Source organism: Enhydra lutris, unplaced genomic scaffold (genome assembly GCF_002288905.1).
Source record: "Enhydra lutris kenyoni isolate GAN:26980312 unplaced genomic scaffold, ASM228890v2 scaffoldscaffold48, whole genome shotgun sequence".
NCBI lineage: Eukaryota > Metazoa > Chordata > Mammalia > Carnivora > Mustelidae > Enhydra > Enhydra lutris.
The window spans coordinates 225866-248407 of NW_019154132.1; the positions used below are offsets into that span (position 1 = coordinate 225866).

The 22542-nt window shown below is 42.3% G+C and overlaps 1 protein-coding gene across 3 annotated transcripts; it reads left to right on the forward strand.

Moving 5' to 3' along the window:
* Positions 1-923: 923 nt before the first annotated feature.
* Positions 924-18546, forward strand: LOC111156757 (interferon regulatory factor 4). 3 transcript variants are annotated; one of them, XM_022517818.1, is made up of 9 exons: positions 924-975; positions 2323-2594; positions 3833-4019; positions 4884-4972; positions 5686-5830; positions 8698-8805; positions 11417-11770; positions 14967-15079; positions 16971-18546. In XM_022517818.1, exons 2-9 carry the CDS (start codon positions 2379-2381, stop codon positions 17112-17114), a joined length of 1356 nt encoding a protein of 451 aa, XP_022373526.1. In that variant the 5' UTR covers positions 924-975; positions 2323-2378; the 3' UTR covers positions 17115-18546. The 3 variants fall into 3 exon arrangements, with proteins under 3 accessions (XP_022373526.1, XP_022373527.1, XP_022373528.1); XM_022517819.1 differs by having other exon boundaries at positions 5689-5830; XM_022517820.1 differs by lacking the exon at positions 8698-8805.
* The last annotated feature ends 3996 nt before the right edge of the window (positions 18547-22542 follow it).

The following is a 22542-nucleotide window of genomic DNA, read 5'->3' on the forward strand; positions in this document are numbered from 1 at the left end:
TTCTATTCTGAACATTTATATCCCAGTAAAAATTTGCTTCCTACCAGACTGATGTTAAAACTATGTCATTTTAAAGTGAACTGAAGTCCAGAAGCAATTAAGCCTTTGGATACTTCGTGACCCCTCCCCTCAACTCTTTCGTGTTGCCCAAATTGAAATTTTAGGGGTGATGCACTGTCTTTCTGAGTAAACTCAATTCACCAGTTCAATAGATCCAAAAGTCTGTATGCATATCAAACATACGGACAGACAGTATTTGAGCCACAGTTTATAGCTAACTTAAAGCATCTGAGCCATGCTTTTTCTTCTTTTTATTTTTAACGGTAGGATGTTCTCTAAACACCTAGGAGAGCAGGCTTTCAGCAACAGCTGCGATTCCAAGAGTGACGCCATCCACCCATAATTCTACGATGTGGACAATTCCTCCGTTTTTGGTTACATGCTCTTCAAGTGAAGTCCCCTGCACTCCAGATTCCCGCTCCTGCACGCCCCCACTTCCCGTCCTAACCACATCGCAGTTGTTTAGCTGTTATTATCAACCGGGCTCCCGTAGGACCTAATGCTCAGGCGAGGTCCCCATTTCGCGCCTTCCCCTCGGCAGGAAACCTCCACACATTAGGGTCCCCGAGGCTGCGCACGCCCGACTCGAGGTGCGCTCGCCCCGCGCCACGCGAGGTGAATCGCAGGGGGCTCTAAGGTCCCAAGCCTGGCGGCAGCTCAGACCCCTCAACACATGCTTCTTCTAGTCTTGGCCCCGGGACTCTCCCGCGGCGCCCCAGTCTCTGTTCACAGCGGCCCCCCACCCCCCACCCCGCTCCAACCAGGCAAGCGCTTTCGTACCCGCCCAGCCCCGCCCCAGGCTCCGCCCCAGCGGGCTTTTAAGCTTTATAAGTTCCTCTTTCCCACCTCTGATACTTAGTTTCACCAGTTGAACTTGGGACCTACTGCTGCCCTCAGCTCCGAGTTGGGGGCGAGGTAAGGCTTGGGGTCGGGAAGGAGAACGGATGTGAGGCTGGCACTACAGAGAACCGGGAGCGCGAGACTAGAGGTCCCGGAGTCCATCTCGAGGGCAGCTCAGGGGCCCCCAGTTTAGGACCCGAGAGGGAGCATGCCCCTCGAAGGAGCCCCAATTCCCACTTCGTCTGCTTTGGGCCCCGGGACCTTTGTGTGGGCTCTGTTGAGGGCCACCTGGGACAATGCCCAAGCATTGCTCTCACCACTTTGTGGTTCGGCCCCGCCCAGACCCGGGGGAGACCACGCGCTGGACGGGATGGGATAAAGAGGCTGTCAGGGCCCCAGGAGTGGCCAAGGCGGGGCCATTCAAAGGACCTATACAGCACGGCAGGCTTTCTTGAGGAAGGACAGCCTCTTACTCCAGAGGCTTCAATCCGGGGCTCTTTATTCTGCGGCCCTTTAGGGCCCAAATTTACCTTGGCCTCCGGCGCATTGCTCCCCGACTGGTGGTGGTGGAGGAGGAGCTCCAAATTTGGGCCAGTTGGGGCCCTGCGCTCTGCTGCCTCAACCCATGCCCTCTGAGAACCTCCTGGCTCCCTCTCCGCCTCCGCTCTCTCTCGCGGGCCTCCTGAGTCAGGCTGACACTCTGCGCGCCAGAATCTCCCGCTATTTGGCTGCGCTCCTTGCCTTGGGCCGGGTCTCAGCCGCGAGTTGCTCCCAGTGCCCACTTAGTCCTTGCTAGCTGCTGAATGCTCGGGGATTCTCTTGGAGCAGAGAGTGCAGGTATGGGAGGAGAAGGCCCTGGCAGGAGTTGCCGGTGCTGAGCACCTGGAATGTCCAGACAGCAGGCTTTCTTTCCCACGTGCGAGATTCTTGGCGCGCGGGGCCCACCAAAGGAGTGTGAATGGTGGAGTGGGCAAGAGTGGTAACTGACAATGAAGGGAGAAATGGTCTGGCAACGGTTTGGAAATAGGCAAAGAAGAGCGGGAATTGAGTGAGCACGGAAACGGTGCCAGAGGGGTGGCGGCTGGATTTCACAGTGTGCGCAAAGGCAAGACTTGTGTTGCCCGGGCAGGGTTTGGTCTGTGGGGTGTGTAACAAGAATGGAGAATCCAGAAGGTGGGGTAGCAGGATGAACTCCGCGGGAGGCACGCTTAGGAAACTGAGGACCGGGAATGCCAAGGGGATGAGACCGCCAACTGAGAAGGTACTTTCTCTCAGGGGCCTTTGGTGACACCGACTTTTACAGAGCGCTCCTAGCTATCTCGGAGACTCCAGGGCCTCCTGGTCGTTGTCAGAAGGTTTGAGAAGGTGCTCTGAGCGCTGTGCCTGGGTGGCTAACGGCTGGCCCTCCTCTGTGCCGCGCAGAGTGAGTGCAGGAGGCGGATCCTGGGCGCGTGAGGGCGACAGTTGGAGTGCGGGGCATGAACCTGGAGGGCAGCGGCCGAGGAGGAGAGTTCGGCATGAGCTCGGTGAGCTGCGGCAATGGGAAACTCCGCCAGTGGCTGATCGACCAGATCGACAGCGGCAAGTACCCAGGGCTGGTGTGGGAGAACGAGGAGAAGAGCATCTTCCGCATCCCCTGGAAGCACGCGGGCAAGCAAGACTACAACCGCGAGGAGGACGCCGCCCTCTTCAAGGTTACTAGCACGAGGGGAGCCCAGCCAAGGTGGGGGTGGAGGGAAGGCCCCAGAGAGCCGGGTGAATTCCCAACCGAGACTCGGTGGCGATCCCAGTAGGCTCCTGGAGGTTCTTAGAGGAGAGGGGACCGCGCGGGAAGGACGGGATGGGATGAGCCCCGCAGGGCGGGCGGTCCGGGAGCATCAGGTGGCAATCCGCAGAAGCTAGGAAAGAAGAAGAGAGGTTTCAGCCTTTGTAGTGTTTTTAGAAACGGGGGACCAGGTACCAATCCTGAACGTGTGGCATGAGCAGTACCAAGGGAGTCGGATGGCTCTAGCAGCAGGGAAATAAATGTCTGGCGGCTCAGCCCCTGGGAGAGCAGCGCTGACTTGAGGGTTCCTGTTTGCATTTATGTGGGTTCCTCTGCCTCCATCGGAGCCTCTTTCTGTACTGTCAACGTGTGTCTTTTTGTCTCCCTGTTTCTTTTCTGTGAGCACCGTTAGGTGTGCTTGAGTCTGTCTCTGTTTTCCTGTCCCTCTCACTAGTCTGTCTGTCTTTCTCTGTTTCACAGTTTTTCTCTGCAGGTCTCTCTCTCTCTGGATTTTTTTTTTTCTTTAGTTCCCTCTCTGTCGGTCTCTCTATATTTCTAGCTCTCTTTGGTCCTTCCATATGTGTTTCTATCTGTTTCTGTCTGATTCCCTCTTTCCAAGTCTCTAGACATTTTTCTGTAGGCGTGTGTGTGTGTGTGTGTGTGTGTGTGTGTGTGTGTGAGATGATTGTTTTCCCCTACAGCAGTTTACCCAATGAACTGTGCCTTAGGACCCAGCCCCACCACCTGCAGGCAGAACAGGCGCTGGGGACTTCCTCTGGAATTTGCTCTCAGAGTATCTGACCATTCAGATGTACTCAATGTGTAGCAGCTCACCCCGAGTTCCAGGGGAACTCACTTCAGACACTGTGAGGGGAGAGGGTGATTAGGGCCCCTTTCCAGGGACTCTCCACATCTCACCTACCTCTTTTAAATAGATAGAGAATGCTCAAACCGTTTGTCTTCAATTCAGCAAAAATAGAGTCCAAGGGGGAAAGTAGTTTACCTGGAGGAGACCTGGTGTATTTCTGCCCCATGTTTTGAGCAACAGTAGAAATCTGAGGCAACTAAGCATTGTTCTTTCCTTTAGAAATATTATGCTCAGGTTCTTTTTTTTTTTTTTTTTAAGACCTATATTTTAACTTTCTTCCCCCTCTTCTTTCCCACAAGGCTTGGGCACTATTTAAAGGAAAGTTTCGAGAAGGCATAGATAAGCCAGACCCTCCTACCTGGAAGACACGTTTGCGGTGTGCTTTGAACAAGAGCAATGACTTTGAGGAACTTGTGGAGAGGAGCCAGCTGGACATCTCAGACCCCTACAAAGTATACAGGATTGTTCCCGAGGGTGCAAAAAAAGGTAGGGCTTCCTGGATTGGGGTCACAGAATATAGGCAGCCTGACAATATTCAGTTTTCAGGCCTTACTTCATTCTGAGGGTCTGTTTTTCTTTCTTTCTTTCTTTTTTTTCTTTTATAGCCTTCCTTCCTCCTGCCTCATGTTCACGCCCAAGAGGCTCTTTGCCCAAGTTCTCAGGGTCATAAATTGAAATTCTTGTGGTATTGGTTAGGTTGATTTCTCAGATTCCAACTCTCTACCTGTGGGTGTATGCACATGCATGTGTGTGCATGTGTTTTTCAGTTAGTTCTATTGGTGTAAGATATGGTCCAAATTTTTCAAACAAAATATGGAAAACTTGTTCAGAGTTTTATCTTTACTTATCAGTGTTTCATGATTAACCATTCTGTAGAAAGGAAGTGTACATATATCCATATATTGTTATTATTTATAGTAATAAAAATGTCAACTTTTTTGAGTGTACTCTGATCAGCTGGGAGGCTTATTGAAATTCAGATCCTCTCTTTCCAAGTTTCTGACCAGTGTGTCAGAGAAGAGCCCAAGAATCTGCATTTTAAACAGTCCATACAGATGACTTCACTTGTGAAGCATCTTGTTGGTGAGGCCCTTTATGTGACAAAGTGCATTCACACACAACATTTCATCCCCTTCTCTACCTGTCTTACATAGGTCAGACCTTGTAGAAATCAGTTTAATAACCTGAACAAGTAATTGCCCATGGGAATTACTAAAAAAGTACCTTATTTGTCAACACCATTATGCATTCTAGGAATTAAACTCTCAGGTGTTTTCTAAGATTTCACTTTTAGTTATGACAGTTCCTTTTTTTCACACTTTGCCATTTGCCTTTTGCCCAAACACATAGGAGCAAAGCAGCTCACCCTGGAGGACCCACAGATGACCATGAGCCACCCCTACACCATGACGACTCCTTATACCTCACTCCCAGCTCAGGTATGGTGGAGGACATAGGGCTTCTAGAAGGGAAGGCTGGGTATGGGTGAGGCCACATGAGCCAGTTAGAGCCACATGCCAGGAAAAATACACAAACAAAACAGCAGCACTTCGCTTTTGTTATTAGTCAATCAGCCAAGGCAAATCCCCAATCATTGGATGATGTCTCACTTTCTGCCTGGTGTTACTGTAGGTGTTTGTTTTAAGGAGTGGAGAAGTGGATGTGTCTGCCTGTTAGCATGGACCTATGCTACTGATTCTGAAATCTGGGAAACAGATCTTTTGTGGAAGATGAAAATTTTGGAAGTAGTGCTTTATCATGTGAAACCACAGGGCAGCTGATGTCTTCAGACTTTTCTCATGTGAATTACAGCTCTGTTTTATTCACTTTGGTGGGTAGAAGAAAGCAAATTTTCCTGCAGTACTTTTGGTGCCAGGTTTAACCATATGATGAAGCTTTACACAAATCATTACTTTATAACACTGTCTTCATTGTGCTTTTTGATTCTTTATGGCTACTTTCCACCTAGTGTGATGAGCTATTCATTCCAAAGTCTTTTGAGATGGTAAAATGATTTGGGTCTCAGCCAAATTAGAGATTCTGTGAGGAGTCTGACTATAAAAGAATCTGCCCCCCCTTTCCCAGTGCCAAGCAACTGAACTTTGCCCAGCTGGTTGCCTTTCATCTCAGCTGCTCCCTCATATTCCTTTAGCAGGTTCATAACTACATGATGCCACCCCATGACCGAAGCTGGAGAGAATATGTCCCTGATCAGCCCCACCCAGAAATCCCGTATCAATGTCCTGTGACATTTGGATCCCGCAGCCACCACTGGCAAGGCCCGGCTTGTGAAAATGGTAAGGAGTGGAAGAGATTATGCTGAGTGAAATAATCAAGCAGAGAGAGTCAATTATCATATGATTTCACTTACTTGTGGAGCATAAGGAATAACATGGAGGACATGGGGAGAAGGAGAGGACAAGTGAGTTGGAGGAAGTCGGATGGGGAGACTGTGGACTCTGAGAAACAAACTGAGGGTTTGGGAGGGGTTGGGGGGGCGGTTAGGTGAGCCTGGTGGTAGGTATTAAGGAGGGCATGTATTGCATGGAGTACTGGGTGTGGTACATAAACAATGAATCTTGGAACACTAAAAAAATTAAATTAAATTAAAAAAAATAAAAGAAAATGGTAAGGAGTTTGCTGGGGCTGGTTTTTAGGCCTGTGGCTCACCCAACAGAACAAACCTGGCCAAAGGGCCCTGATCTCTCGTGATCTGTCCTTCTCAGAGCTGCTAGGAAAGACCTCGTGTACAGTGAAGAAGAGAGTTAAAGTCCTCAGGGGAAGGACTCCAATGTTTACTGACACCTGGCCTACTTGTGCCAGGACCTATGCTGGGAACTGCCTTACATGAGATCTTATTTAAACATCACAGAAAAAGGCACCTGGGTGGCTCAGACAGTTAAGTGTCTGCCTTTGGCTCAGGTTATGCTTCCCAGGAACCACCAGGGATCCCCCAGGGTCCTGGGATTGAGAATCAGGCTCCCTGCTCAGTGGTGAGTCTGCTTCTCCCCATCCCTCTGCAACCCATCCCCCCACTCATGAGCTCTCTCTCTTGCTCTCTCTGTCTCAAGTAAATGAATTAAAATCTTTAAAAAAAAAATAAAAAATAAACATCACAGAAAAAAAAATAAAGGGGACACTAATCTCAAAATAGGTAAATAAATAAAAATAATAAACATCACAGAGATCCATCCCAGGAAGCTAAAAACTGACCCCCCCTTTTAAGGGAAATTCACAGAATGTAAGTAATGGTGAAAGTTATCCAGTGAAAGTGAGGGACTAGAGTTCAACCTCAGATCTCTTTCATTTAAGACAGAGGGTCTCAGATGTCAAACTAGTTGGCCATATTTTTTTTAATTATCGGTTTGATAGGTTAATATTTTTCATTTCCCTGAATAATCTTTGACAAAAAGTTATAGATTTTGTCAGTCTTCCCTCCTGGATTGTCTCTTAATGTTGACAGGGCCAATAATCTCACTGGTCTGTTTCTTTCTACACATCTGCAAAATGGGCATACATAGCTGTGCCCAAGCCTTTCCTCTATTGGGACGTCAGCAAATTATTGAGTTAGTGTATTTCTCTTAAACAGTAGTGTGCCCAGCAGGCACCTGGTTGTCTTAGTTGGTAGAGGATGCCACTCTTGATCTTGGGGTCATGAGTCTGAGCCCCACATGGGGGTAGAGTTTAGTTTAAAAAAATAGTGTGCCTATCATAGTTATTTTTGGGATTAGAAGTGATAATAAGAATGGAATGAATAAATACTAAGAAAAGAAAACAGTCTCCATAAGGTGACTAGTGCTGGTGTTGGGGTCCAAAGAGCTTTGTTTACTCTGGATTAGATGTGGTCCCATGCTCATAGGAGTTTCCCAGACATCAAAATGAGATCACTCAGTGGAAGCATTAATTAGCTAAGTGCAGAGAAGACTTCACACAGTGTATCGAATACAGGAAAACACAGACTTTCTAGGACTTTTGAGTTAGATATTTATATAGATACCCTGAGATGGGTCAAGAGTCAGATCCATCAGTATTTCTAGGAATATTTGGTTCTTCACTATTTGGTCCGTTCCTGTTTTTTTAATCCTGTTCAGGTCACTTTTGGCTTTAGGGGATTGATGAAATATACTATCATTTAAAATTTGTTTTTAGTGGCAGTTTACAAAAAAGCTCAGAATTTGATTTTATTAGCTTTTCAAGAGTGATTTGCAACAAAGGTTGCTTTCCATTCCATAGTGGAGGAGTTAGCTAACATTAAACTGGTGTTTCTGAAATTCAGACTTGAGTCTAATGCATTAGGCTATATGGAACTAAAACTTATTAACAAGGCAATGCCTCAAACTGTACAAAAATATGGGATACGTAGATATATTTTGAAGCATAGTTGGCATTAAATGAAGAATCACCAAAATTATGTTCTATCACATATTCTTTCTCTATTACTGTTGTAATAACTGTGGTACACAGCTACTATGCTGCCAAGACCTATGGTTCAGTTTTCTTCCTGAAGCCAGAAGTAGAAAGCTAAATAAATGTGTAGTAAACAATTTGTAAGTTTTTAATTGGACTCTTTGGCATCAGAACTCAGTAGACCTGAGCTCTACTGTGAACTTGCGGTGTGAACAAGGGCGACTCTCTCTGAGCCTAAGTTATTCTGTTTATCAGATAACATAGAGGGATGTTGCTCAAAGGGTACAAACTTCCAATTAAAGGTGAATAAGTTCTGGAGATCTAAACACAACATGGTGACTATAGTTAGCAATACTCTATTGTATTTAAAACTGCTAAGAGAGTAGATCTAAATATTCCCACTGTATAGCGCGCATGTGCACACACACACACACACACACACACACACACACACACACACAATGGTAATTATGTGAGGTGATTAAGCTGTTAACTAACTTAAAAAAAGAGAAAATTATAGAGGGACTATTCCAAGTTTCCTTCCAAAGCTATGAAAAGTCTCCTTCCTCTTTCAATCTTGTTTTTTATGATTGGACTTCAACTTGTCTTTGTCACTTGAGAATGTCACTGGTCAGTTCTAGAGGGCACTTGGCCCCTCCCTCCCAGGGTTGGTGCACCCCCAGGGAGAGGAGACCTTCCTATGCGTCGTGGGACTGACTCTGTTTAGACATCATCTGATTCTTATTTACAAATGCAGGTTGCCAGGTGACAGGAACCTTTTATGCTTGTGCCCCGCCTGAGTCCCAGGCCCCTGGAATCCCCATAGAGCCAAGCATAAGGTCTGCTGAAGCCTTGGCGCTCTCAGGTGAGTGCAGTGTTCCCTTCAAGAGGCCCCCCACAGGAGGCTGGCTTCTGCTATGGATCAGCCCTCACCTTTGGGTATATTTGATTGGGGAGGGGAGTGTTCCTGAGCATAGACCATGCACATTGGCTTTCTTCCATCTGGGGACTAGAGTGGGTATGGACATAATCTGACTCCCAACTTCCATCAACGAGGAACATCATTAGAAAATTTAGCACTAGGAAGCTAGCTTTTGATTCTGATGCCAATTCTAAATGTTGGTTTGAACTGAGTCATTTTAAGGTTTCCACTGACATTTATCTGAATTTCCAAGAATGTGAACACCTCAGCTTTATATACCAGGATCCGCCCCCCTTCAGCCAACATCCTCACAATGTAGCATAATTTCTTAGAAGAATATACAAAGGTTTCTCATTTTAAAAAGCTGATCATCCTTCCAGGTTTAGCTACAAATAGTTCTTCCTCTCTGGCATCCTGGGAACATGAGTTCTGACTCCTTTGTCTTTATCACATTCATATGCCTAAAAGTTGTGAGCCTTGCAGTCAGTCTTCCTCTGAAATTCGATGGGTTTTGCAAAAAATTGGATTAGAGCTGATTTTTAAAGATTCATTTCTAAAAGAATCTCTGCAAGCTCAAAGATCTTACCTGGTTTAAGGAAGGCACCTCAAGGTTTACTAAGCATATGTGGTGTGTATATAGTTATTTTTTAGATAGTATTTTGAATTGTTTTAAAATGAGATTTGTAATTACATTAAAAATGAAGACCTTAAGTCAGCCTCAGAATTCTCACCTTGCCCCTTGGGCTTTTTAAAAATCAATGGTAGAAAAGTATGAAGTAAATTCTGAAGGTTTCAGAAAGTTGTGGGCATCTTTCTTGCTTCCAGGTTCACCATTTCTTTTCAGTTCTGAAGTTCTGAATGAGGCTGCTGCCTTTCTTCTTAGATGCTCCTAAATGATGGAGGGGAGATGTTTTGAAATGGAAATCTCATGCTTAATTTTAGAAACTTTCTAACCCTTCTCTTAAGCACTGAAGACCTATGTGGGTGCCTGGAAAGTAGGAAATAAACAGCTATTTATGTTACTGTGACCTCATGATTTCTGATGACATTAAATGAAATGAAACCTGCCCTATAAGTCACCTCAAATGGCCAACACTCACTGTCATCAAAGTATACTGTCTGTGCTCGCTCTCCACTAGTGTGTTTACAGCAGCAGAAACTGAAGTGGAGAATTGAGATAGTGATGTGGATTAAGTCTCAAAACCTGCCATTGAGGAATAAGAGGGTTTTGTGGGTTTCTTTTTTTGGTGTGCATAATGCAAATTAATTATGGACCTTGAGCATATTTGTTGGAGAACTGTAATTCCTATTTATTTTTAAATCCCATACAGTTAGGGTGGGTAGCTATTGCCTATACATGAAGCCCTTTTGCATTTCAGTTAAGGGATCCTTTGCAAACCTAGCTTTGTTGTCCTTTCAGTTTGTGGGTCCTATTCTGAAGAAAAATTTCATAAGTGAACTCATCTCGTTAAATGTTTTAAAAGGAACAGTTATTTTCAAGGCAGATTTTGTTTTTTTGTTTTTGTTTTTGTTTTTTAAGATTTTTTATTTATTTGTCAGAAAGAGAGAGAGAAAGCACACAAGCAGGCAGAGAGGCAGGCAGAGGTGGAGAGAGAGGCAGGCTCCCCGCGGAGCAAGGAGCCCAATGCGGGACTCGATCCCAGGACCCCGGGATCATGACCTGAGCCGAAGGCAGCGGCTTAACCCACTGAGCCACCCAGGCGTCCCTCAAGGCAGATTTTGAAAGCCTAGTGGGACTTTAGCCTTAGAACATTTTTTTCATTGATTCTTTTCTTTCCACATGAATTAATTTTATTACACAAGTAGTACATACATACACAGCATAGAAACTAATGTGACAATCAGAATAGAAAAGGTGGAGAATAAAACATCATATTCCTACCACACAGAAATCACCACTGTGCACTTGTATGTATAATTTTTTTTTATGTAAGTGACATCATATTGATATTTTAGGGTAGTTTCTTAGGTAAGCATTTTTGTTAATTTTTTGAAACACCATTATTACTAATAGAAATTAGACTTAGGGTTTACTTCCTCCAAAATCAAAACTGATTGCCATACTTAAAGATGAATTTTGTTCAGTGGTACATGACTTATTATTTTAGACATAATTTTGTCATCACCACTATCATCATCACCAAAACAATGATGCAGAAAGTTCTTAACCAGTGGTGCTCTCTAATACACGTCAAATATATTGTGCAGAAAATTACTGTAAGGTGTGACCCCCCTCCACAAAAAAAATGTATGGTCACACAAATTTGGAAAGTGCTGAGTTAGACAACATTAAATAAATTTCTTTCAGGATTTCCTTAATATCTTTTACTGTTTGTGACTCCCAGAGGGAGATGGGGGTGTGCAGCATTTCCTACACTTCCTTGACCCTGGAACTTTCTGCTTTTAATGGAGTATCCTGGGACACCAGTGTCCCATCAAATACACATGCTCTGGTTGAATAGCTTGGCATCCTGATGTATATCCGATGCTCCTTGGTCCCTAAGCACTGACCTTGAAATCTCTGTGTTTACAGACTGTCGACTCCACATTTGTTTGTACTACCGGGAGATCCTGGTGAAAGAGCTGACCACATCTAGCCCAGAAGGCTGTCGGATCTCCCATGGGCATACCTACGATGCCAGTAACCTGGACCAGGTCCTTTTCCCCTACCCAGAAGACAATGGCCAGAGGAAAAACATCGAGAAACTTCTGAGCCACCTGGAAAGGGGTGTGGTCCTCTGGATGGCCCCCGACGGTCTGTATGCCAAAAGACTGTGCCAGAGCAGGATCTACTGGGATGGGCCTCTGGCACTCTGCAGTGACCGACCCAATAAACTGGAGAGGGACCAGACTTGCAAGCTCTTTGACACACAGCAGTTTTTAGCAGGTAATGCACCAAATGATCTATTAGAAAGGAGTATCCCACACCTGTGAGCCTAAGAGACAGAATGGAGGGGGTGACACTGTGCCTGCCACATGGTCCAAACAGAAGGTCACTCCCATCCCAGACAGAGGTCTTCCTTCTATTAACCCCTGAGCTGACCTGGCATGATCTGAGAATAGGTTTCTTGTTTGTTCATCTCTCACCTCTGCCTCTGCCACCTGGTCCTCTCCATCAACAAAGGGGTGTGAAGAGGAGAGAGATTGGTCAAGGGGATTGTGGTTCAGGCTGATATCTTGAAATTTGGTATTCAACAAATAGTCACAGACTGAAAAGGTTCACACTTTATTGGCAGTATGATCTCAGCAAACATGTCTGCTGATAGTTCAGCTTTTTTCGGGTTCCTAGGAAAATCATAAAGGTTAGAAGTATATTGTTAACTTTCTTGGTTATGTGATGTGTTACCCCTATGCATATGCCCTCCAGCAGGTGGGACTAAGTATAGAGTATGTGGAACCGATTTTGCAAAGGGGAAATTTTTGAGAAAGCTCTGAGTTATCTCGATGATGTGTTTCAAATAATATTTTCTAAAACCAGTAAGTTTTGTTTTTCTAGTTTTGATTTCATGACAATTAAATTAGCCCCAGACTGGCTTTTGTGAAACCACTGGCCACAGTGTTGTTGCAGCTTCATCCAGAATATTAATTTAGCTATCTATATTGATGATGCCTCTTTGGAGGGAGAAAGCTGTTCTGTCAGCTAACTGCCAACTCTTTCTGTCCCTTATTCTGTACCTTATCCTTAAGCTATTCTTTATAAGTGCCCCTTCAGTAACACCCTGTGTCTTTGGGTTTTCATGTGCCTCTCCTTTCCCTGAATATGCTTCCTGATTCAGTTTATTTAAAATAAAAATATGAAGCATCTATGTGCTTTGACATTGTTGACATTTGCTTAGCCTTTTGGGTTTAAGTTGCCTAAATTCATGTAGGCACATCCAAATTCTCTTTTGATGCCCCAAAACAAATATGTCCCTACATGACTAACCCTTGACTACGATGTATAACAAGAGGAAGAGGGAGAACTGAGCCTCTGGTTCCCCAAGGCAGCACCAGGGTGAGAAAGGCAATTGGGCCTGAACACCCCTTTCTCCCTCTGAGCTGCAAAACTGCCTCCAAATCTGTGCCACGTCTGTTTTGTCCATCCTGGGGTCCAGTATGGCAGTCATGGTGGGAACCCAAGGAAGAGTCTCAGGAGCTACTGAGGGACATCTTGTCTGCACCTCTTAAGTATGCAAAAGGGTCTGAAAGAGTCAATGCGTTGGCGGGGTGGGTGTTGGTTGGATCAGCTCAGAGACTGTGAATCTTGGTCTCTTTGGATTCAGAGCCACAGGGCTAGGGCTTTAGTTAAGGTATCCAAGAGGAATGACACTTGCTTCTGTGAGTTTTTCTCACCATGTATGTTTTAGGAAGTTCAAATCCTACCATTCTAAGTAGGCGATAAGTACACTTTGAGTCACAGTCACTGAGAGCTGGATACAGGCAAGAAGCAGGAAGGCATGATGCACAAGCTGTGAACGTCTGTAGGTTGTGAATTCACTTGCCTAGAATTTAATATTTATCTTTGAGCAAGAGTGTTTTTTTTCTTCCTCTGTAACCATGCACTGTGCTTTTTGCTCATTGCCACCTCTTACCTTGAAGTATTCACTGAGGTTCAAGGAGGAACCTGTGAACTTAAAAATTGCTGCTGTGTAGACCAGCTTCTGCATAATCAAGGATTCCCACAGAATGTTCTCATGTTATCAAGCATTTAAGACATGACTTTTTCGGAGAATTGTGCCAACTCGCCACTCTGATTAGCTTGTGTAGGTGTAGTCTCAGACCTCAGTAGTGTGAACGCCTTTTACACATTCTGACTAAGTCAGTTAGGTTTGATTTGAATTCTGGAAGGAAAAAAAAAGAAGCAGGAAGTCAAACAGTCCAGTGAGTTAGTTAGAAACTTTTCTTCGGTTGAAGAGAACAGTGAAGATCTTTGATATCTCCCCATTCAGGATTTGCAAACTACTAGGGACAGCCCCTAAAGGCAAAGCCCAAGGGTGCATATCTGATCAAGATGCATGTGCATACTGTTCTGCAGAAGTTGTAGCAACAACCATGTGTGTTTCTCTTGGGGACACGACATTTAACTCTGGTGGAAAGGAAAGAATAGGAGTAGCTAAGGGGCTTAAGAGTCGTTTTGAATATGGGCAAAGCAACATGGATCAATGTCAGGGATTGCACATCTGTCTTTCCAACAGTCTTTGTTCTGCATCCTTAGAGTAGGAGTGGTGTCTTCGGGATATACATATCCACAAAAGTGGGGCCCTTAGTGTCTCATCACTACATTTTTCATTTCAAATCTGTCCCAGAAGATAGGCAAGAAGTCAGCTCAAAGTCCCACAGTTTAGGCCTAGTGCCAAGGAGGAGACAGCTGCCCATCACTGGTGCTCAGTCCCCAGGATAACAGTAAAGCATTTTCAGAGATGCCTGAATCATGGAGAGGTCCTGAGTGGCATAGATATTGGATTATGAGGGCTCAGCAGTTTTGAGATGACATTTTTGAATAAACAGAAAATTTTTATTTTTTAAATAAATACAATTTCTCCTTTGTATAAATTATTCTTTTGCCTCAACATGGCTACATTTCTTTTCCTTTTTCTTCATCCTTCACTCCTTTCTGGGTCCAGTGCTGCAAATGAAGGTTTCTTAATCTGCAGGCCATATTTCCCTTAAAGAATCAAGTGAGGGGCTCCTGGGTGGCTCAGTTGTTTAAGCATCTGCCTTCAATTTGGGTCTCAGGATTGAGCCCTGTGTCAGCCTCCCTGCTCAGCGGGGAGCCTGCTTCTCCTCCTTCTCTTTCTCCCTGCTCGAGCTTTCTCTCTCTCAAATAAATACATAAAATTTAAGGAAAAAAAAAAGAATCAAGTGAAACCTGGAGCTCTCTCAGGAAAAGCATACCTGTGAACACGTACATGCAATTCCATATCTGGGGTCTATAAATTATGAACCCAACTGAGAGAAATAAAAAATACTCACTCCTATTTTAGTTTTGCTTCCTCTTTAACCTGGCAAGTTCAATGATGGTTTCTGATCAGTTTTTTTGTTTGTTTGTGTTTTTTTTTTTTTGTTTTTTTGTTTTTTTGTTTTTTTTTCTGGGGCTTCTCCAGAGTTGCAAGCTTTCGCTCACCATGGCCGTCCCCTGCCAAGATTCCAGGTAACTCTGTGCTTCGGAGAAGAGTTTCCAGATCCTCAGAGGCAAAGGAAGCTCATCACTGCTCACGTGGGTATTTAGTCACATTCAAATGATTAGCTTTCCCTGTTTTTCAACAAGGGCAGTGTCCCAGTTAGAAAAGTCTCAAATGAAAACTATATGTCAAGTGACAGGAAAATTGTGAGGGAAAAAGCATGGCCCAGTGAATGGTGCAGGAAGCACGGCCCAGGGAACCACATGTTTTTCCCAGCCCTAGAGGTTTACTCATCACAAACCTGCAATCATGGGTTTCCTTCTTCCGATCTTGTGTATCAATCAAGATATTGTCCTATTCCCATTTTATGAGGATTTAAAAGGACTAGCGATAAAAGTTTCCCTTTAAAATTCTCCATGTTTAATATTGTTTTTAAAATGCTGTCTAGCTGATCTTTACTTGATGGAGAAGCTTTTCCCAAATGGAAAGCTGTCCATTGACTTACATATTTTGCAGTCCCCTCCAATTTTTTCCAAATCCTCTTTTACTTCTGGATTTTTAGAAATTATTTAACTAATGGAAACCAGGAGTCCTATGTTATTTGGAGGAGGCTAACTCTGTCAACGAATTTAAGTAGATCAGTGTTCTCTAGCAGAGTTTATAATAGGGTCATTTGGAATAAATTTGTCATAAAAAACAGAGTTTTGGATACACAAGATTTTGAATTTGAAAAATTTACATTGCTACATACCTTCAAGAATTATTAATGAGCCCAGACAATAAGCAGTAACAGATAAAAAATATATATATACACCCAATAATAGAAACATTCAGGCCATATTTTAGTTCCCAAAATGTTTTTTTATTGACAACTGAAATAAAACACTATCTAGTTTTAAACACACAGTACCCCCTCTTGATAGTAAAATCAAAACCAACCAACCAACCAATAAAAATATAGTCCTGTAGACTTTAGAGCTTTTTCATGAATTATCTCTGGTAATTGATATACTAATTGATATCTTATTAACAGCTAGGGTTATTAAATGACCAAGTAAACTTGGTATTGATAAATAATGTTTCAAAGCCTGGTGAAAACCTCCCGCATCAGTCTGATTTTAAGGGTTTGCTGGGTGCTCTAGCCCTCCACTGGGTTAGGTAGCTATGTGTTCCTGCAGCAAGGGTCCCTGGAATTGAGTTGTCTGGGATGGAAAAGAAAAATGGGTATGTGTACACCCAAGAGTTCCTACTTCTTTTTATTATGGATTTAATTTATTTCAAGTATTTCATATGAATTATGCTTTAAGTTTCTATATATCAAATAACAGCGGCTCAATTTAATAGCAGAATTGATTAACAAAGTATTCAATTTTCTTAGATGCTGTAAATTAAGGAAAATTCTGAAAGCTGAATTGTTTTAGTGACCATGTGAACACATAAATCACCAAACTAGAAGAATTAACCTCTTTCCCCGTAATAACAGGGTTTTGTTTGTATAGATTTTGCTCCTTTCTTTTTTCCTTTATCTTATACAGATTATCTAGGTCATCCAAGAATTGTAAATTATTCAGGATTTATACCCTCATCCTTGTCAAACTGTGATTATGGAAAAATTTATTGGCCTAAATTATTCTGAGTTACCTCAAACTTCATTAATCACCTCAAACTTCCTTTTAATTTTGTCATTTTACCTGCTTTGCTTATGCTTAGTTAAACATAAGTTTTAAGCAAAGCTATTAATTTGAAAGCACCACCTTTGACTTTAACTAGAGTAAAAACTCAGAATTAAGTAGCGTCTATTTATAGGTTATGGTGTATGGAAGGGTTAACAAAATATTACTTCTTCAGAATGTTTTGATTTATGTAGCACCTAATTTTGGATTTAACTTTACCTTATCTTTAGATACGAGTTATTTAATGATGAGCCAATTACAGGATGTTAAAAAGAATATTTCAATAATATCTTTTTAAAATCTCTTATTAAAGGTCGAACCTCTACTAGCCAGACAACTATATTATTTTGCTCAGCAAAACAGTGGACATTTCCTGAGGGGCTATGATTTACCTGAACATATAAACAGTCCAGAGGATTATCACAGATCTATTCGCCACTCATCCATTCAAGAATGAAAATGTCAAGACAAGTGATTTTGTTTCATTGTAAATATCTGACTTGAACAGGAAAAGCTGATTGAAATCCCTCTTTTTCTTTTGAGAAACTTGGAAATTGGGGCTTCAATTCAGCACTTGAGGAGAACCTCAGCAAGAATGGGTGTAAAAAGGTCTGCTCCATCTAATTGACAGATGAGCTTATGCAAAAAGGAAGAACGGTTTTCAGGGTCTTCCATAGACTGCCATCTTTGATGATTACTGTGAAAATTGACCAAAGGGTGTGTTTACATTTACTTAAATGCTATCTTTAATTTGATGTGGATTATTTTTCGCTTGAAAACTGAGAAAACTTGTGTTTCAGTATTGACCACTAACTAGATGGATAAAAGCACGTAAGTGTTGTACTATTTCTCAGGGAAATAAATCTAAATTTGAAGTGACTCTGCCCACAAAAGAAATGTATTAATGCATATAGAAGATATTGCTCTTGTAGAAAATGCTTGCTGTTAGAAAGAGAATCTTTGACTGAGGTTGCCTCAGTCAGTGCCTCCAGCTTTGGGGTGGCTAATCATCCCCCTCTGGCCTGGGTCTCACCCCAGCATGGACTTCCCTGCCCTGTCTCTCACTGCCCCCCATTTGCTGTCTCTCCTTGGGTGCCCCTGGGAGCCAGTTGTATTTTCTGGAACCAAAAAGCATTAGGGCTACCTTTGATTAGTGTATTTTTGTCAGTTCTACAATCTTGTAATGACTGCTTAAGATATTTTTTGTTTTTCTTTTTGTTTCTCATTCTGTAGAAATTATTGCTAAAGCTTTTTTCTCAAAAAAGAAAAAAAAAGATCAAAACAATCCAAGTACTAAAGATATATTTTTGAAACTCGGTGACATTTCCCCTCTTACCCTGTTTGTTTTGTTTGGCTATCAGTTAGTTATCCATGACAACACTAAAGAGGAGGAGCCAATGCTTTTCTATTTGGTGAACTCTGTTAGGAAAGATGATGACAGGATTTCACTGATTGCATAACTGCAGACTCAGTGCGCTGTTTTTGCTTATTTTGTATATTATATGCTTCCTCATGCCAATATGGTTTGACAGGACCTTAAAATTACTGGGCTTTTTCCAAATACATCTTTTTATAGAATCACTAAGATCTCCACATGCTTAAGTAAACTTGATCACTTCCTTGTTGATTGTTTTGGAAAAGTACAGATGTTGAGACTGATGCTGGCAACTGATATTTTTATCATACTACAAAAAACTGTCATTAGTTTCAGGCACAGCAAAAGACTTAGCAGTTCTCAAATATATGCCACTCTTCTTCTAATCTATATTTTTAAATTCATTCAACAAACAGTATCCCTTGCATTAGACAGATTATATTTAGCCTTTATCCAGTTTAGTAAGCAATTAAGCATGGAAATGTCATTTTTTTAACTTTTAAAAGGAGGGTTTTTTTTTCCAAAGATTTTATTTATTTACTTGAGAGAGAGAGAGTGCGCGCGCAAATGAGAGAGAGAGAGCATGAGCAGGGAGGAGGGGCAGAGGGAAAAGGAGAAGCAGACTCCCTGCTGAGCAGGGAGTCCAATGTGGGACTGATCCCAGGACCCCAGGATCATGACCTGAGCCCAAGGCAGATGCTTAACCAACTGAGCCACCCAGGCACCCCAAAGAGTTGTTTTTTTTTTTTTTTAAGATTTTATTTATTTATTTGACAGAGATCACAAGTAGATGGAGAGGCAGGCAGAGAGAGAGAGAGAGGGAAGCAGGCTCCCCGCCGAGCAGAGAGCCTGATGCGGGACTCGATCCCAGGACCCCGAGATCGTGACCTGAGCCGAAGGCAGCGGCTTAAGCCACTGAGCCACCCAGGTGCCCCACCCCAAAGAGTTTTTAATAACATAATACATATTAACTACAGAAAATGTAAATAGAAACAGGCAAAAATGAAGAAACATCCTCTTTCTTTTTCCCAGCCCAAATCCTGCTCCCTTAAAATATCCACAAGAACAGTTTGACTTATTCTTCCAATACACTTCACTTCTCTATAGATATACATCAGCTCAAAAAAACCTTATAGGATCACCTTGCAACCACTTTTATGCAGTGCTCTCTTAACCTAACAACACAGATTTACCTCACTCTTTTTAGAGGCATTTTCGTTACAGAATTCCACCACCATGCAGTCCATAGCACAGTTTAAGGAATTTCATCAGCAGCTAAAAGGGAATACACATGGACAGCAGATTATATTTTGTGAATTGCAGTAATTTATACATCTTATAGATGCAAAGTATTTTAGGATATATTATCCTAAGGGGGAAATGAAAACAAAATTAGGAACAACTGTGACACAGGCCCCAGTGTATGTGGCCCTCTTCCCTGGAGAATATTTAACCCCACACCAGTGCTTCAGAGAAGTTCTCTGGTGTCAGTCCCAGGGGTGCTGTGTCTTCTGAATTCTCAAAGTAGATGCTTTGATGCTTGATTTCTATTGTTGTGAATTCCTTTCTTCTTTCTTTCTAAATATTAATCTGCTTTAACACTGGAGTTATATTTTCTGGAAAATAGTCTTGACTTGGGCCACTTTCCACTTTCTCTTCTTTAGTCCCATCTACTTTCACATTTTTTTTTTTTAATTTGGAGAAATCCAGACTGTGTGCTAATGAATGAATTATTAAATAATCAGGGTAAAGAATCTTGACAGCTGTCTCAGGATTTTGAAAATGAATGATTGCCTCATTCCTTAACTTCATAAAGTAGAATTTAGTTTGTAGTCAATGGAAGATACTATAGAGGACTTTAGGCATTTATTATGCTAAAAAGCTTCAGATGGGAAGGTTAAAAAATGTTTTAAGTCTCACAGGTGCATGTTCTAATGTTTTGTTTCTTGTTCTGTGTGTTTGATAAACAGTGGGCAGTAGTTGATGTCTTCTGGAACACTGTAAAAACCGGGGTGACCAACCCATTTCAAACCCAAACCTTGGAACCCCCTCAGTTCCGGGCAAAACCGGAGAGTTAGGAGCCCTATTGAGAGCCCAGCAAGACTGTTGCCTTTAAGCTAGGAAGACTCTGCTCCACTGGGACATACAGTTTAAAATTCTTCATGGAATGAACAACACGACAACATGGTTAACACCAAAGCACAGATATGCCAGGTTTGTGTTTATAAAAAGGCACACACTGGGCTAGGGTATGAGCAAGGTTTTCTTTGCATGTCACTATGTGTAGGAGTCTTGGTGCAGGGTCTGGCATGGGCTTTTGCCTGAGAGGCTAAACAACAGGTGCACATGCATCCCAAGAGAAGCCTTGATCCTGTGTTGGCTGTACCAGTGACCATCAATTTTTTTTTCTAGCATATATATATATATATATATATATATATATATATTTTGCCAAACCACCTTTCATTCCTCTTTGATCACATTTCCCCTTTCTCCACAGGTACATGTTTTTCTAGAAGTGGTGAGCTTCCTTAAAGTGTATATTTTTACTATATATCTCCCTAGTTTATAGCGGACAGGCATCTATTCAAATGTTACATTAGGGCTATCCTGCCATACGCATTGTTCTGCAACTTACTTTTCTCATAGCTCCATCTTTGAGATTGATCCATGTCAACGTAGGTGGGTCTCATCCACCTCTTGTTAACTGGTGTCAAATAGCTTGTCACATGAACGCAGTGAAGTTCAATTTTCCTGGTATTTATTTTCACTGCTTTCAGGAGAGAATGTAGGTGAAGTGTAGTTGAAGTGAGGGAAAAGAAAGATAGGATGTGGAAAAGAACCAAAAAGTCCAGCAGGCCTCCTCCAATATAAACTCCTGTTTTGCTTCACACTCTGAGATGGAAGGAACTTAATGGGTAGTGGGATTCATTTCTTGCACCCCATCTAGATAAGTGGCTAGGACCAGGCAGCTTCCTTGGCTTCAATCCATAGCTATGCTGGCTCCATCTTGTTGCTAGGTCTCCCAGACAAGGGTGTCTAGAGAACTAGGCAGATCATTCTGTAGAAAATGATTGTACATAACGTTATGAATTTTTGCTGTAAATTGCTTTTCAAAACAGATTGATATTCGTGATAATCTGGTGTTTTATGTAGTTGTTAAATAAAGACTTTTTAAAAAAAGTAATTTGTTATGAGCTCTGTGTGTGTTATTAAACACTCATCTTGATAGCTTTTAAAATACTTCCTCCTTCTGTTGTGTTCTTTCAGAGAGGCTGCTTCGGCAGCCTGCTTCCTTCCTGGTTGTCATATGCGTCTGTAAAATCAGATCTCAAAGTGCTCTGCCAGTTTTTAAAAAAAATAGCAAAACTTGTCCCAGCATAGGGCAGTTTCTCAGTGCATGGAAACACATCTAAGGAGAGTATTGAACAATCCTTTCCTTCTTCTCCCTTGTGTGTTTTAAAAGGCCTAGTAGACCCAAGGAAATTGTTAATGTTTCCTTTTATATTCATAGTTTCTTTGATTTTGTCACTGCTGTTAAAGAGGAGGGGATGTAGGTTAACCAGCATCCGGAATGTGAAATATAAAACTGTGTAGTAAAAGAGCCCATCAACTGCTCACAAGTCTAGTGGGGACACTAGAAGGACAGGGTTGCAGCTTGTGATGTTAAAAAACCTTGCAGCCAAGATTTTGTGGAACTGTCAGAAGTGTTTGTAATCTGTGTCTAGGGGCCCCAGAATATTAGCTTAGAATAATTTTGAATTTTTTAGGTGGTAATCAAATAGATCTAGTGGGAATATAAACTATTGTACTGTTTTCTGGGTCTCTATCTGCTCAACAAGTAAGGATGAACTTGAGTCAGTATTTATAAGCAAAATTTTCCAAGTAGTCTATCAACTCCTTATGTTAAAAAAGAACTTCAAAGAGATTTTGAGCCCTCAAACTTGTTTAAGTAATTTCACACCTCCCTCAGGTACCAATGTTTACAAGCCTTTCTTTTTACACAGTGGAAGTTTGACTGTATTGGGTTCAGTTTCCTCAAAGCAAGTATTACTTTGACAAATAAATACTTTTACATAAAGTTCACTGACAGTGTTTATTGATGCCAGAAAAAAACATCATCAAGTTCTACATCATCTCTCTGGAAAGACACTCCAAGGGTCATAATCTCTCTCTCTCTCTCTTTTTTTTTTTTTTCTAGGACAGTCCATGCCTAAGTTAACTCAGGCAGATAGATATCTTCTAAATTAGCAGAGAGTTATGAATTATAGGGTGCTGTAGGTATCCTTCAGGGACCTTCAGGTCAACTTCAGTGACCCCTGCTACTGCTAGGTGGACAGTATGTTGTGGCAGATGGCTGTCTTTAAATATTTCCTCTGCCATCTTTGTTTAGACCATCTGTCTGCCATAATCCATTGTAAAGTTCATTTTATCCTCGTCCTTGAGTGACTGTTCAAAAGTTTCGAATCGGTGTAGTTCCAATTATGAACATTTTATTGACTTCGCTGAT